The 13,323-nt window shown below is 39.8% G+C and overlaps 1 protein-coding gene across 1 annotated transcript; it reads left to right on the forward strand.

Annotated features, from left to right (window-relative positions):
* Positions 1 to 249: 249 nt before the first annotated feature.
* Positions 250 to 11,997, forward strand: ogfr (opioid growth factor receptor). The gene is made up of 7 exons (XM_061794930.1): positions 250 to 550; positions 4,160 to 4,225; positions 4,305 to 4,386; positions 4,466 to 4,544; positions 8,054 to 8,120; positions 8,190 to 8,338; positions 8,428 to 11,997. Exons 1-7 carry the CDS (start codon positions 443 to 445, stop codon positions 9,485 to 9,487), a joined length of 1,611 nt encoding a protein of 536 aa, XP_061650914.1. The 5' UTR covers positions 250 to 442; the 3' UTR covers positions 9,488 to 11,997.
* Positions 11,998 to 13,323: the final 1,326 nt, after the last annotated feature.

Genomic DNA, 13,323 nt, shown 5'->3' on the forward strand with positions numbered 1-13,323 from the left:
GGTAGATAGGTAGGTAGGTAGATAGGTAGGTTTGTTACCGAACGTGTGGCCAGTAAAAGGTATGTACAGTACACCACATCGAGTAAAAACACAGATTTCTTTCCTCTCCAGTCTCCACTTCAACCTTTATGGATGCTATGGAATTCACCCCCCACCAAAAAAAAAAAAAAAAAGGAAATTAACATTGAAATTCCTAACTTTATTTTAATGCTGTGAGCGGGCCCTAAGATGATTAAACGCCCACTCGAGTACCTGAAGGCGTCATCGCCGCCTAGCGTGCAGAAGCGAAGAGAGACGATGGTGGCCTGCGGAGAATGGCTGTTCAGGGCTGTCCTCGGCTAACCTGAGTTAACGTGTCAGTCAGCGTAACTGGATCCATGCACATCTCGATCTGGAATCAAGCTCGGCTAGCTTTAGGTGGCTTTTGTCGTTTTTTGCAATTATGGAGGACGACTGTGTGTGTGAGTACGACTCGACGTGGGACACAGAGAGTGATGGAGAAGAGCCGGCCGGAGATGGCCAACCTCGTCGGTCCAGGACTCTCGTATCGGTAAGTGCTTGTCTGAACTCTTAAGTTAAAACTTGATATGGCATGGAGAGGTCGTGGCATTAAATCTGGTGATTTGGCTAGACGTTGTTATTACTACATTTGGTGCAACGCTAATATTAGCTAATAGCTAGCTAGATAGCAAGGCTAGCTGGCTACTCACGCAGCACACAAGCCTACTTTATCTAATTGATTCCCTTGTGTCGTCGAGCATATACAGTATGTATGTATATATATATATATATATATATATATATATATATATATATATATATATATATATACTTACTCGTTTCGTGATGCATGTAGCGACATTTTTTCGTAGTTTGTTCCACATAGCTACGTAAAAAAATGCATAACTGCCGTAGCATTTGTATTGGAAAATTAAGTGGATTATTTGAGTGATAGAGCGTTTTATTTCAATAATTTAGTTTTTAAAAAAAATCAACAGTAAAATGATCCCATATTGAAATATTGTGTACTGTCGTTAGTTTAAGCAGTAAATCAACAGTAAAATTATCCCATATTGAAATACCGTGTACTGTCGTTAGTTTAAGCAGTAAGAAGAAGTTCAAACTTAAGTCCTGCCTCTTCACTATCACCAATGATAAATTATCCATGCAGAAGTGCAGTCCTACATACAGTCCTCTCCAAAAGTACTGGAACGGCAAGGTCAATTCCTTTGTTTTTGTTGTATACTGAAGACATTTGAGGTTCAGGTCAAAATGATCAATATGAGACAAGAGTTCAAAATTCCAGCTTTTATTTCATGGTATTTGCATCTAGATTTGCGAAACAACTCAGGACAGAGCACCTTTTGTTTGAACCCACCCACTTTTCAAGTGAGCAAAAGTAAGTAAGTACAGACATTATTAAATTAACTTAAAGTGAAGTGGCATAACCCTTATTTGCAACAACTACAACAACCTTGCGAACCATTGACTTCACCAGACTGTTGCATTCTTCATTTCAAATAATTTTTCCATCCCTTTACTGCAGCCTCTTTCTGGGGGTTTCTCCCTTCAGTCTCCTCTTCAGGAGGTAAAATGCATGCTCTATTAGGTTAAGGTCCCTCTGATTGACTTGGCCAGTCTTAGACCTTCCACATTTCCCCTCCCCACCCCCCGATGAAGTCCTTTGTTGTGTTGGCAGTGTGTTTTGGGTCATTGTCTTGTTGCATGATGAAGCTTTTCCTGATTTTGTCTGGATGCATTTATCTGTAAACTGTCAGACAAAATGGTTTTGTAGACTTCAGAATTTATTCTGCTGCTACCATCATGAGTTACATCATCATTAAAGACTAGTGAGCCCGTTCCAGAAGCAGCCATGCAAGCCCAAGTCATGACATTACCTCCACCATGCTTCACAGATTGGCTTGTGTGTTAAGCAGATCCTTTCTTTCTCCATACTTTTGCCTTTCCATCACTTTGGTAGAGGTTAATCTTGGTCTCATCAGTCCATGAACCTTTGTTCCAAAGCTTTTGTGGCTCTTCTCTGTACTTCTTTGCAAAATCCAATCTGTCCTTCTGATTCTTTTTGGTGATGAGTGGTTAGCATCTTGTGGTATGGCTTGTATATTTCTTCTCGCAGTCTTCTTCGAACAGTGGATTGTGATACCTTCACCCCTGCCCTGTGGAGGTTGGCAGTGATGTCACTGACTGTTGTCTTTGGGTGTTTCTTCACAGGTCTCACAATGTTTCTGTCATCAATTGGTGTTTATACCCCCGAATTGTTCTGTTGGCTATGCCCAGTGTTTGTGCAATAGCTCTGATTGATTTTCCCATTTCTCTCAGCTTCAAAATGGTTTTCTTTTCTCCCATAGACAGCTCTCTGGTCTTCATGTTTGCTTAACAGCAAATGCAGTTTTCACAGCTGAAACCCAGAGCCAAAAACAAGCACTATCTAATGTTTAAGCAATCAAACGAAAAGGCAACACCTGAGAAACCAGAAACACCCATCAGTCACATGTTCCAATACATTTGCTCACTTGAAAGTGGGTGGGGTCAAACAAAATGTGCTATGTCCTGAGTTGTTTAACACATCTAGATGTAAATACCATGAAATAGCTGGAATTCTGAACTTTTGTCTCATATTCATCAATTTATCTGAAACCCAAATTTCTTCAGTAGACAACAAAAACAAAGGAATTGACCTTGCCATTCCAATACTTTTGGAGGGGACTGTAGATGCATACATGCATGTATGTATGCATGCACACACACACATGCCTTAATTATTTCGACATAAGTACCCCCAAAATACCTACAATATACACTAGGGCTGCACAATTAAGGCCAAAATTATAATCACGATTATTTAGATCAATATTGTCATCATGATGATTACTCCTCGTTTGGGATAAATCTTTATTTTTATTGCACTACTTTTCAACAAATAATATGTAACAGTTTTCAGTGCAAAATGAATCTTTAAATAAGAATAAATGATAGATAATAATAACAAATAAATGTACCCAAAATAATTCTGCTTTACCCAGGGCTAACTGAATAAATGATTTTTCAAAGTGCAATCACAAATTGCAACTTAATGAAAGAAAATTCAGTTAATGCATAAAGCGCAATAATAATAGGCTGTAAGCACTGACTTTTCATTTGGAAATCCCCATCAATATTGTGAATTGTCAAAGACTGCTCGGTGTTGTTCTGCTTGACCAGTAGTCAGTCGTGCACGGTTGCAAACTGCAAAGAACTCGACAGTTGTGATTGCCCTCTCTATTTACTTTGGCTGATTATTTTTTATTTTATTTGGTATTTTTTTTAAACTGCGGTAAGGCCAGCCGAAAAGTAGCATTGCTACAAATGAAGCACTCTTCATATGCAGCAGATTATTCCTCATGTTAGGGAAAAATCTTATTGTACTACTTTTCGATAAACAATGTGTAGCAGTTTCCAGTACAAAATGAATCTTTAAATAAGAATAAATGATAGGTAATAATAAAAAATAAATGCACCCAAAATTCTACTTTAGCTAGGGCTAACTGAATGAATATGCTATTACAAAGTCCAACGATCACAAACTGCCAAGAATTTGACGGTTGTGATTGCCCTCTCTATTTCCTTCTGGCGTTTTTACATTGCGATCAGGCCAGACGAAAAGTTGAAGTCAAGGCAACCGCTACAACGTTAATGTTAATAGTGTCTTACTGTGGCACGCCGCCCCTCCCCCAACATGCTGAAAGGGCCAACATAAAAATAAAAGCTTCATATATTACTACATTGGACATCAATGCCATTTTAAGCTTTTATCTTGAAGTTGGCCACATAGCGCAGTGCTGGGCTGTAATGAAGCCTTAACCATGTTTGCCCCAGAGTGGCTGGTTGAATAGGTTGCGGGCACTGCTACAAATGAAGCACTTTTCAAGTGCAGCAGTGCCTGTGTTTTAATGTAAAAAAATTGCTAATGATCAGGCTCATTCAATCGTTGTAGCCAAAATCGCGATCAGGATTACAATTTGACTAATTGTGCAGCCCTACAATCGATTGATTACCTTACATACATCGATATAATGAATGAATCGTTGCACCCCTAATTTGTTACCCTTACTGTTGGTACGGTTGACTTGGGTTCTTTAACGGCCATGGTGGTTCGCAGCGGCATCACCCGCCCAGAAACATGAGGGCAGCAAAGGACATGCAGAACTACAGAAGAGGATACCCTGTAAGTGTTGAGCAGTTGCACGCCAATCCTCTGACTCAGTGTGACCTGCTCAAGTTATGATTCTCTGTTCTTCTGTCAGAATCTTGCAGATGATGAGTGTTCTGAGGACAAGATGAACAACTTGCAGTTCTACCTCAATAAATTTCCCTCTGCACCTGATGGTATAATACTTCAATCAAACCTCAATATGCTGTCGAAATGTTGCATGACACTGATGTGCTATTTTCTTATCTGACAAAGAGGTCTACATTGAATCCTTCCTCAAAGAATGGAAAAATGACTACAAAAGGCTGGAGAGAGTCCATTCATACATTCAATGGTATGTGCATATTTTTCATTGCTAATTGGTGTGCTCAATTGACATATTGTAATGTTACACACACACACACACACAATAGTAAAAACACACCATTTCAACATTTGCTGATGTTAATATACAGTCCCTTGAAAACATACATGCAAATGAATCTCCTTTCGCCTTTTTGAACTCAAAACAATGATCTAAATTTCGCTCGCTACTTTTATTTATCAGTTATTGCTTATTTATCGGCGGCACGGTGGCCGACTGGTTAGAGCGTCAGCCTCACAGTGCTGAGGTGCGGGGTTCTATCCCCGTCCCCGCCTGTGTGGAGTTTGCATGTTCTCCCCGTGCCTGCGTGGGTTTTCTCCGGGCACTCCGGTTTCCTCCCACATCCCAAAAACATGCATTAATTGGAGACTCTAAATTGCCCGTAGGCATGACTGTGAGTGCGAATGGTTGTTTGTTTCTATGTGCCCTGCGATTGGCTGGCAACCAGTTCAGGGTGTACCCCGCCTCCTGCCCGATGACAGCTGGGATAGGCTCCAGCACGCCCGCGACCCTAGTGAGGAGAAGCGGCTCAGAAAATGGATGGATGCTTATTTATCAACTATTTCGTCCGCGAGACTACGACTTCGACTTCCGCATCGGGCGCTGTTTGCGTCAATCAAAACTAAGCGCTAGTGACGTTTAAGTCTAGTTCACCAATCAAAGACAGTCACATGACCTCACACAACGTCTTCCATTCGGCTTCCCGGACATAGGTATTCACATTAGATAAGCCTGTTGTGTGTACGTGGCGGCCATGTTGGGAACGGTCGTCGTTACCATGAAGGCAACGGCGCGGTACTCTTTTTTACATTTAGACGAACAAAAACAACAGCTTTGATGTATTGTAGTATTTGTCTGGCACACTCTCCCCAAACGTGGATATTTCAGCTTACTTATAACTTGAGAAAACACCGTGCAGTAAATTGCAGATGTTTTTTTTGTAGTTTTGACAGTGCATACACACACAGCAACATCAGAATGTGCACATTCACATTTTATTTTATCCATCCATCCATCCATTTTCTGAGCCGCTTCTCCTCACTAGGGTCGCGGGCGTGCTGGAGCCTATCCCAGCTGCCAGTTTCGGGCAGGAGGCGGGGTACGCCCTGAACTGGTTGCCAGCCAATCGCAGGGCACATAGGAACAAACAACCATTCGCACTCACAGTCATGCCTACGGGCAATTTAGAGTCTCCAATTCATGGATGTTTTTGGGATGTGGGAGGAAACCGGAGTGCCCGGAGAAAACCCACGCAGGCACGGGGAGAACATGCAAACTCCACACAGGCGGGGACGGGGATTGAACCCCGCACCTCAGAACTGTGAGGCTGACGCTCTAACCAGTCGGCCACCGTGCCGCCATTTTATTTTATTATCTTTTTAATTCATGTTCATGCTGTGGTAAAAACTCACTATTACTCAGTACTTGCACTTTTTTTTGGGGGGGGGACGGGACTAGTATTTACTTGAGCCACATTATTGTCAAGTAACAGTACTCTTACTTGAGGACAATGTTTGGCTACTCTACCCACCTCTGGAGCAGACATTCTCTATTGCTACTCTTACGTTCAAGCAACATTTTTGCTCATCAGATCACCCAGTGTGGTATTTGTTGCACTGGTCTTTTGTATTTTCGCATTGAGGTGCTGCGGGTCATGGCCCTGGTTGTGGTCCCAAGCGGAACCGCGAAGCACACGTAATGTACTGGCAGCAAGAGCTGATCCGCTAGTACATCTTGTATTACGTGACTACAGTTAATTAGTTTACTGATGTTAATTTTAAATATATTAAGGGACGGAGCACTATTAAGGATTATGTCACAACACAGAATTAACTAACTTCAAATTCAGAAATGGCCAATAAAAACAGAAAAATATTATTCATAATATTTTCCTCGAGGATGCATTTGGGATTAGCCTTTGAAGTAGTCAGTGGTGAAAAATGAAGTGAAACCGACAATGATTTTAGTCAATTCCTTTCCAGAATGAGAGTGCTTAAAGTGGAGGAAACAATTCATGTGGAACAGTGTGAAGCAGGCATCAGGTGCAGGTGGAGATGGGCCTGGCTCAAGTTTGAGGCCCGAACAAAAAAGCAAAGAAATGAGGCAAATTAAATTTTTCATCTTAAATTTGTACATCAACATGTACTTGAGCCATGTAAATAAGTTTATCCTGTGTGAAGATTTATTTTTTTAATTATTTATTTATTTATTTGCCTTATTGTACTCTTCAGATTCTTCCAGATTGCCTAATTTATCCATCTATCCATTTTCTGGGCTACTTCTCCTCACTAGGGTCGCGGACGTGCTGGAGCCTATCCCAGCTATCATCGGGCAGGAGGCGGGGTACACCCTGAACTGGTCGCCAGCCAATCGCAGGGCACATACAAAAAAACAACCATTCGGCGTATATGTATATTATATGTATATAACGTATATTATATGTGTGTATACGTATATTATATGTGTGTGTGTGTGTGTGTATACGTATATATATATATATATATATATATACGTATATATATATATATATACATATATATATATATATATATATATGTATATGTATATAATATATATATATGTATATATATATATATGTATACATATATATATGTATATATACGTATACATATATATATGTATACATATATATATTTATATATACGTATACATATATATATGTATACATATGTATGTATGTGTATTTAGGGTCTTTTACTTCAGACCCAAGGGGATGAGTATCACACAGTAAAGATAAACAACTTAATAGAGAAACAAGGAAGGAAATTATAATAACTGCAATAATAATAATCACAACAATAATGATTTAAAAGTAAAATATAAATAATAACGGCGGGCCTTATTTTTCATAATTTCAGAGGCATTAATGTCGTTTATCGTGATAGTTTTTGGGAAAATATATCGTCTTTGAAAAATCACGATCATTTTGACAGGCCTACCTACGTGGTTGTACACAAAGTGGTGACCCTCGCCCATGCTTGCAAACAGCTAAGCGTTACGGGGATGTTCCTTTTATACCCAATCATGATGCTCACCTGTTTCCAATTAACCAGTTCACCTGTGGAATGTTCCAAACAGTTTTTTTCCTCAGTCTTTTGTTTCCACTGTCGCATCTTTTTTGGAATGTATTGCAGGCATCAAATTCAAAATGAGAATATTTTCAAACAGCAACAACAAAAAAACAATAATGGTCATCAGTTTGAACATTACAAATCTTGTCTTTGTAGTGTATTCAATTGAATATAGGTTGAAAATGATTTGCAGATCTTAGCCCAATTGTTCCCAAATGAAAGAACAAATCCATTTAGCAAGAAACATGAAGTAGACACACTTTGTGCTTTACTGGGCCATGTAAAAAAGGTTGGGGCAGGCTGGATGCAGACCCTGGGCCTTGAGTTTTGGGTGTATTCATCTATGTTGAGCACTGTATAGTGTTATGTTCTTTCTGCTTTCATCAGGCTGTTCCCTCTCCGTGAACCAGGGGTCAACTACATGGCTTCTGAACTCACCAAGAAGGAGATTGAGGTGAGTTTCTCATAGTTGATGGTTAAATGAATCCCACAACACTTTTGCTTTGATTTGTGTTCTCCTCAGGCCTTTAAGAGAAACGAGGATGCCAAAAGGAGACTAGTGGAGTCATATGAACTCATGTTGGGCTTCTACGGCATCCGCCTGGTTAACAAAGAGATTGGTGAGGTGACTCGAGCAGAGAATTGGAAAGAGCGCTTTGGCAACCTTGAGCGGTAAACTTTCTCATATTCTAATTTCAGTAACTGGCCTCATACGAACTCTGGGGGGGTCATTTAAGTTTCAACTGTTTCATCTCCAATAGGAACATGCACAACAATCTGCGCATAACACGCATCCTGAAGAGCCTGGGGGAGCTGGGCTTCGAGCACTATCAGGCCCCGCTTGTGCACTTCTTCCTTGAAGAAACTTTGGTCAAGAAGAACCTCAGCAGTGTTAAACGAAGCGTACTTGACTATTTTCTGTTCGCCGTTCTGGATAAACAAAAGCGCCAAGAGCTGGTGCGCTTTGCCTTTGTTCACTTTGAGCCAAAGGATAAATTTGTGTGGTGTCCCAGAAAGATTCAGAAACAATTCAGGAAGGCAGAGAAACGATCTGAAGCGGTTGGAAATGGAGACGGTAAGGATGACATCTACTCAAGGGCTAAAAGCAAAGATGGAGAAAAAGGGGTTCACCTCAAAGAGGAGGAACTGGATAATGCTGGCATGGCGCAGAAACAAACTGAAACAAATTGTGACAAAATCAAACAGCCTGAGATGTTCCCTCACCCTAAAGCAGATGAAACGACAGCTGGAAATGGTAATTCTGAGTCCAATAACAGCAGTTTAGGGAACAGCAATGACTCAATTGATGACATTGATGAAATGGATCAGTCGCCGACTCCTGACACTGTGACCGTCAAAACTGAGCCCAGTGCCGACATCAAGTTCAAACTTACAAACAGCTCACTGGACGCCATTCAGGAACCAGACAGTGTTATGCAAACGGATGAAGACATGAACACAGAGAAGCCACCGAAGAAGAAGCGAGAAGATAACTCTGTAATGCAGAGCAGTGGCTCCACTGCCGACGGTAGTGCCGGAGATGCGGAGGAAAAGGCTGGCGGTGACACAGCCCCTGGCCAAAGAATCTCACCTGCTCAAACACCCCTTAAGACTTCAAAGCACTCACATTGCCTGTCATCAGGGAGGGAAGAAAAGATCCCAAAGACTGATTTTACTCAACTGCCAGACAACGAGAGAAAAGGGTTGCACGCAAACGGGAGCACCCATAAAGCTAAGGATGAACTAACAACTGAGAAGGTGGAGGACGTCGACATGGAGTCAAATCCCTCTAGTTTAGACCCAAATGTTGGTAATACATGAATAGTTCTTATAACTTAAGGCCCAACTCTTAAAAGAATTTCAGTCAAATTGATCATCTGTAAGGAGCTGGTGGGAAGGTTCAGTGTTTAGCAAAAATGCTATGACCACAGTCACTGTACATTTGTCTTATACAGACCACCATTCCGTTTAGAGACTGTCACCCTCAAGTCCTGCAAAAGTTGAATTGTTTTATGATAACCTTGAGGCTGTGTTCACATTTCCCATTACAACGGTGCTATGTAAAAATACATTTTAGAAGCTTTTCGTGACATCTCAGCTGGTAAAAATAGCAAAATATAAAATAACACATTCATTCAACCTAGCAAACTGAATTTTTGTTTCGAAAATGTGCGTTTTGTTACATTACAGCCACAAAGTCCATTTGGTTCACAACTTAATGTAAATCCTTTTTTACTGCACAGGGTTTGGTTTGATGAGGGGGAAAATGCCTGTGTGAACAGTACATGAAGTGGTACAAATGTGCGCACCATGTGTCCGACCCCCCCCCCCCCCCCCCCCAAACTTTGGTCTAGACAAGCATACGGGACGACAGTGTGAACACAGCCTAGGAGAGGCTAGTGGGTCCAAGTGCTGAAAGTCTCACTTAAATTACAATTCAGTTCATGAATGACATTGTCATAATTTATATTTGGCAGACAGATGCTCTGAAATCATGTCTGGCTGTTGGAATGTTAAATGTGCAGTTTCAGTGTTTATTTTATTTATTTTTTTTTAATTATAAATGGCTTTGCCTAATATTGGACTGGTGCTATTAAAAACTAACAATTGCCACAACATAGGTACACCTGCACAATAAAAAAAACAAAACATTCTGCCTTTGGAAATATGATAACGCTATCAGATACACTATATTGCCAAAAGTATTCGCTCAAGATATGAATTTAAGTGCAGCCCATTCTTAATCCGTAGGGTTTATTATGACATTGGTCCACCCTCTGCAATTATATCATCTTAAACCTTTCTCGAAAGGTTTTCCACAAAATTTAGGAGTGTGTTTTATGGGAATTTATGACCATTTTTCCAGAAGGGCATTTGTGAGGTTTCACACTGTTGTTGGACGAGAAGGCCTTGCTCCTCAGTCTCTGTTCTAATTCATCCAAAAGTGTTTTGTAGGGTAGATATCAGAATTGTGGTTACCAGTCAAGTTCATCCACATCAAACTATCATCGATGTCTTTATGATCCTTGGTTTGTGCACTGATGAACATCATGTTGGAATTGGTATGGATGAACTTGACTGGCCTGCACAGAGTCCTGCCCTCAACCCGATAGAACACCATTGGGTTGGTTTTGAGTGGACAGTGAGCCAGCCTTCCAACATCAGTGTGTGACCTCACAAATATGGTCCTGGAAGAATGGGCAAAAAGGCAGTTGCGTGAATACTTTTGGCAATATAGTGTACATAATTTTAACACTGTGGTTGTAGTATGAAACGTGGTGCAACGGCACTGCATCATTCTGAGAGGTGTTTCCAATGTTACGGTGACCTTATTTCAGTACTTCAGAGCAGCCAGATACAATGGAACCTTAGTTCATGAACGCCGTTGTTAACGAGCAAATCTGTTTAGGGACATTTACATACTTGGATTGCTTCAGTTCACGATGTCTGCTTCAGTTCGTGAACAGTCAGAGCATCCATGTATTAGAAACAACTCTCAGCTTGATGCTGCACGGGTCTGCATCACTGCAAACCACAACCACAGGGATGGGTATATTTTTAAAGGAATACTATTTTTTTCCCCCCAGTGTCAAAGATGAGGATCGTGATCTTTGTCGAGGTAGAATTGTTGATGTATTGGATCTCACTGAATTTTGCACCTGTACCTGATGTGGTTAAGCAAGTTAAACGACCTAACAATAAAATTACAGCATCAATTGAAAAACTGTGAATTTATCTAGAAAGTAAAATGTATGATAGTGACAGCATTAAAATGACGTTCCTAGGTTTGTTTAATTTCTTTACAGAATATACATATACAGTCCTAATAATTTAAATGAACTGAATACTGTTCTTTACACCTTTGTTTTATTATATCATGTTATTATGCTATAAGATGTTTTTGCACTGAAGGATTGCAAGTTTTGTGTTTCCCTTTGGAGGCTGTTGTTAATGCTAAACTCACACATTCTTAGACTGATTGTCACAAAAGTTATCTTTCAGTAATTTGTGTGCTTTCACACTTGTGGAAATTTGACTTGGACAACAGTAAGCCTTGCCAAAAATGTGATAAGACTGCTTGATTGTATTAAAAATATATTTGTCTTTGCATCAGAATTTGTCAAGCTTAGCTCAAATCTGTATTTCAATTACTGATATTTTGGAATCTGTTTGCCAGGGTGCTTCTTTTTTTCTCCTCAACACTTGCACTCAATTCTGACTGATTTAAAATGGTATCAAAATACAATTTAAGTTCCTTCTATGTGACTTCCTCCAACTGAAAACCTGGTTGTTTAAGAGCAGAATAAAGATATTTTCTGACATCAATAGAACTGGTCTGCGTCTTTTAGCTGAAGTCCTGTGGGCACCGTATTTTAGTCAGGCCTAAAGATCAGATTTAATGAGCTTTCTGTTGCAATAGCATCCTCAATGTCAGAGTATCTATTGATGCAGCGATTTGTTATTTTAATTTTATTTCACATGAATCACATGTCAAACATTTTCTCTTTGCTCTTGACTCACTCAAAACTAAAAAGGTTTTGGGACATTTGTTCATTTCTATGCCACCACAGGAAGAGATTTGGTATCACACTGTCATTATGTGCTTGAAGTGTGGACTTTTAGCTTCAAGTGCTTTCACAAAAATATGGCACACCGTTTAGAAATTTAAGCCATTTTATGAAGGGCACATAATGGGTGCCATAGGAATTAGGTACATCTTGTAATCATTCAAATTACCAAAAGGGGAAGCTTGGAAAAGTTTGATAGGCTCTTGAGCTGGAACACTATTTCAGGTGGGAAAGTGGTTAGCTAAAAAAAAAAAAACTAACTACCAACCTAACTACAATGTAATCGGATAGCTTCTTTAACCGATCAGATTTCAAATTCGTCCTCACAAGGCCGGCCAGGGTCAGAAGGCTGGCCCTCGATGATCTCAGCATATTTCTGTGCTGATTGGTTGGTCAGAGCAAAACTTCCACAACTAAAACACGTTTGTAGTTCACTTAAATACTGTACATTAAATCAGGGGTGTCCACGCTTTTTCCTCTGAGGGCCACATTCAGAAAAATTGAAGGATGCAAGAGCTTCTTTGAAATTCTTTGCCTTCATTAAATGTGGTAAAACCGCAATCTACCAAGCAATTATACAGTATATTGTTTATAAACATTTTTAAGAAAAAAAAAAAAACTACATCAAGAGATAAGTGATAAGGCAAGTGTTGGGCTAACCTGGATCCCTGTAAGATTGACATTCAGAACCAAAACAATAGCAATCTGTATTAAGATCACACTTTTTAGGGTCATTAATTGGACCTTGAAAAGGAGCAGAAATTGGAGAGAACAATTTTTCCTTATCTTTATTCACTGTAATGAAGATACATTTTGTTGCTATTTTAGTTGTAAAAAGTTTCTTTGTGTCTTTGCATATTGTTAGCTTGATAGCATAATAGCCTGACTTATTTTTAACTACTATGGTAACTTACTACTACTACTAATAATAATAATAGCGATGTGTTTGCTAAAATGTTTGTTTTTTCTTTGTTTGTGTAGATTGTTAGTCATCCAGGTCTGCAAAGGATGACTCAAGGCAACTGGACTCGAGTTGTTTGTTGAATTTGTTGCTTTTTATTGTTTTCTGAAAATGTAAAAAAAAAATTA

Source organism: Phyllopteryx taeniolatus, chromosome 1, assembly GCF_024500385.1.
Source record: "Phyllopteryx taeniolatus isolate TA_2022b chromosome 1, UOR_Ptae_1.2, whole genome shotgun sequence".
Classification (NCBI taxonomy): Eukaryota; Metazoa; Chordata; class Actinopteri; order Syngnathiformes; family Syngnathidae; genus Phyllopteryx; species Phyllopteryx taeniolatus.

Bases quoted from the DNA above. Each gene is read 5' to 3' on its own strand.
- ogfr (XM_061794930.1), top strand. From the start codon at position 443: ATGGAGGACGACTGTGTGTGTGAGTACGACTCGACGTGGGACACAGAG. The intron at 4,387-4,465 runs GTATAATACTTC...TATCTGACAAAG, and splicing joins ATTTCCCTCTGCACCTGATG to AGGTCTACATTGAATCCTTC. The intron at 8,339-8,427 runs GTAAACTTTCTC...CATCTCCAATAG, and splicing joins CGCTTTGGCAACCTTGAGCG to GAACATGCACAACAATCTGC.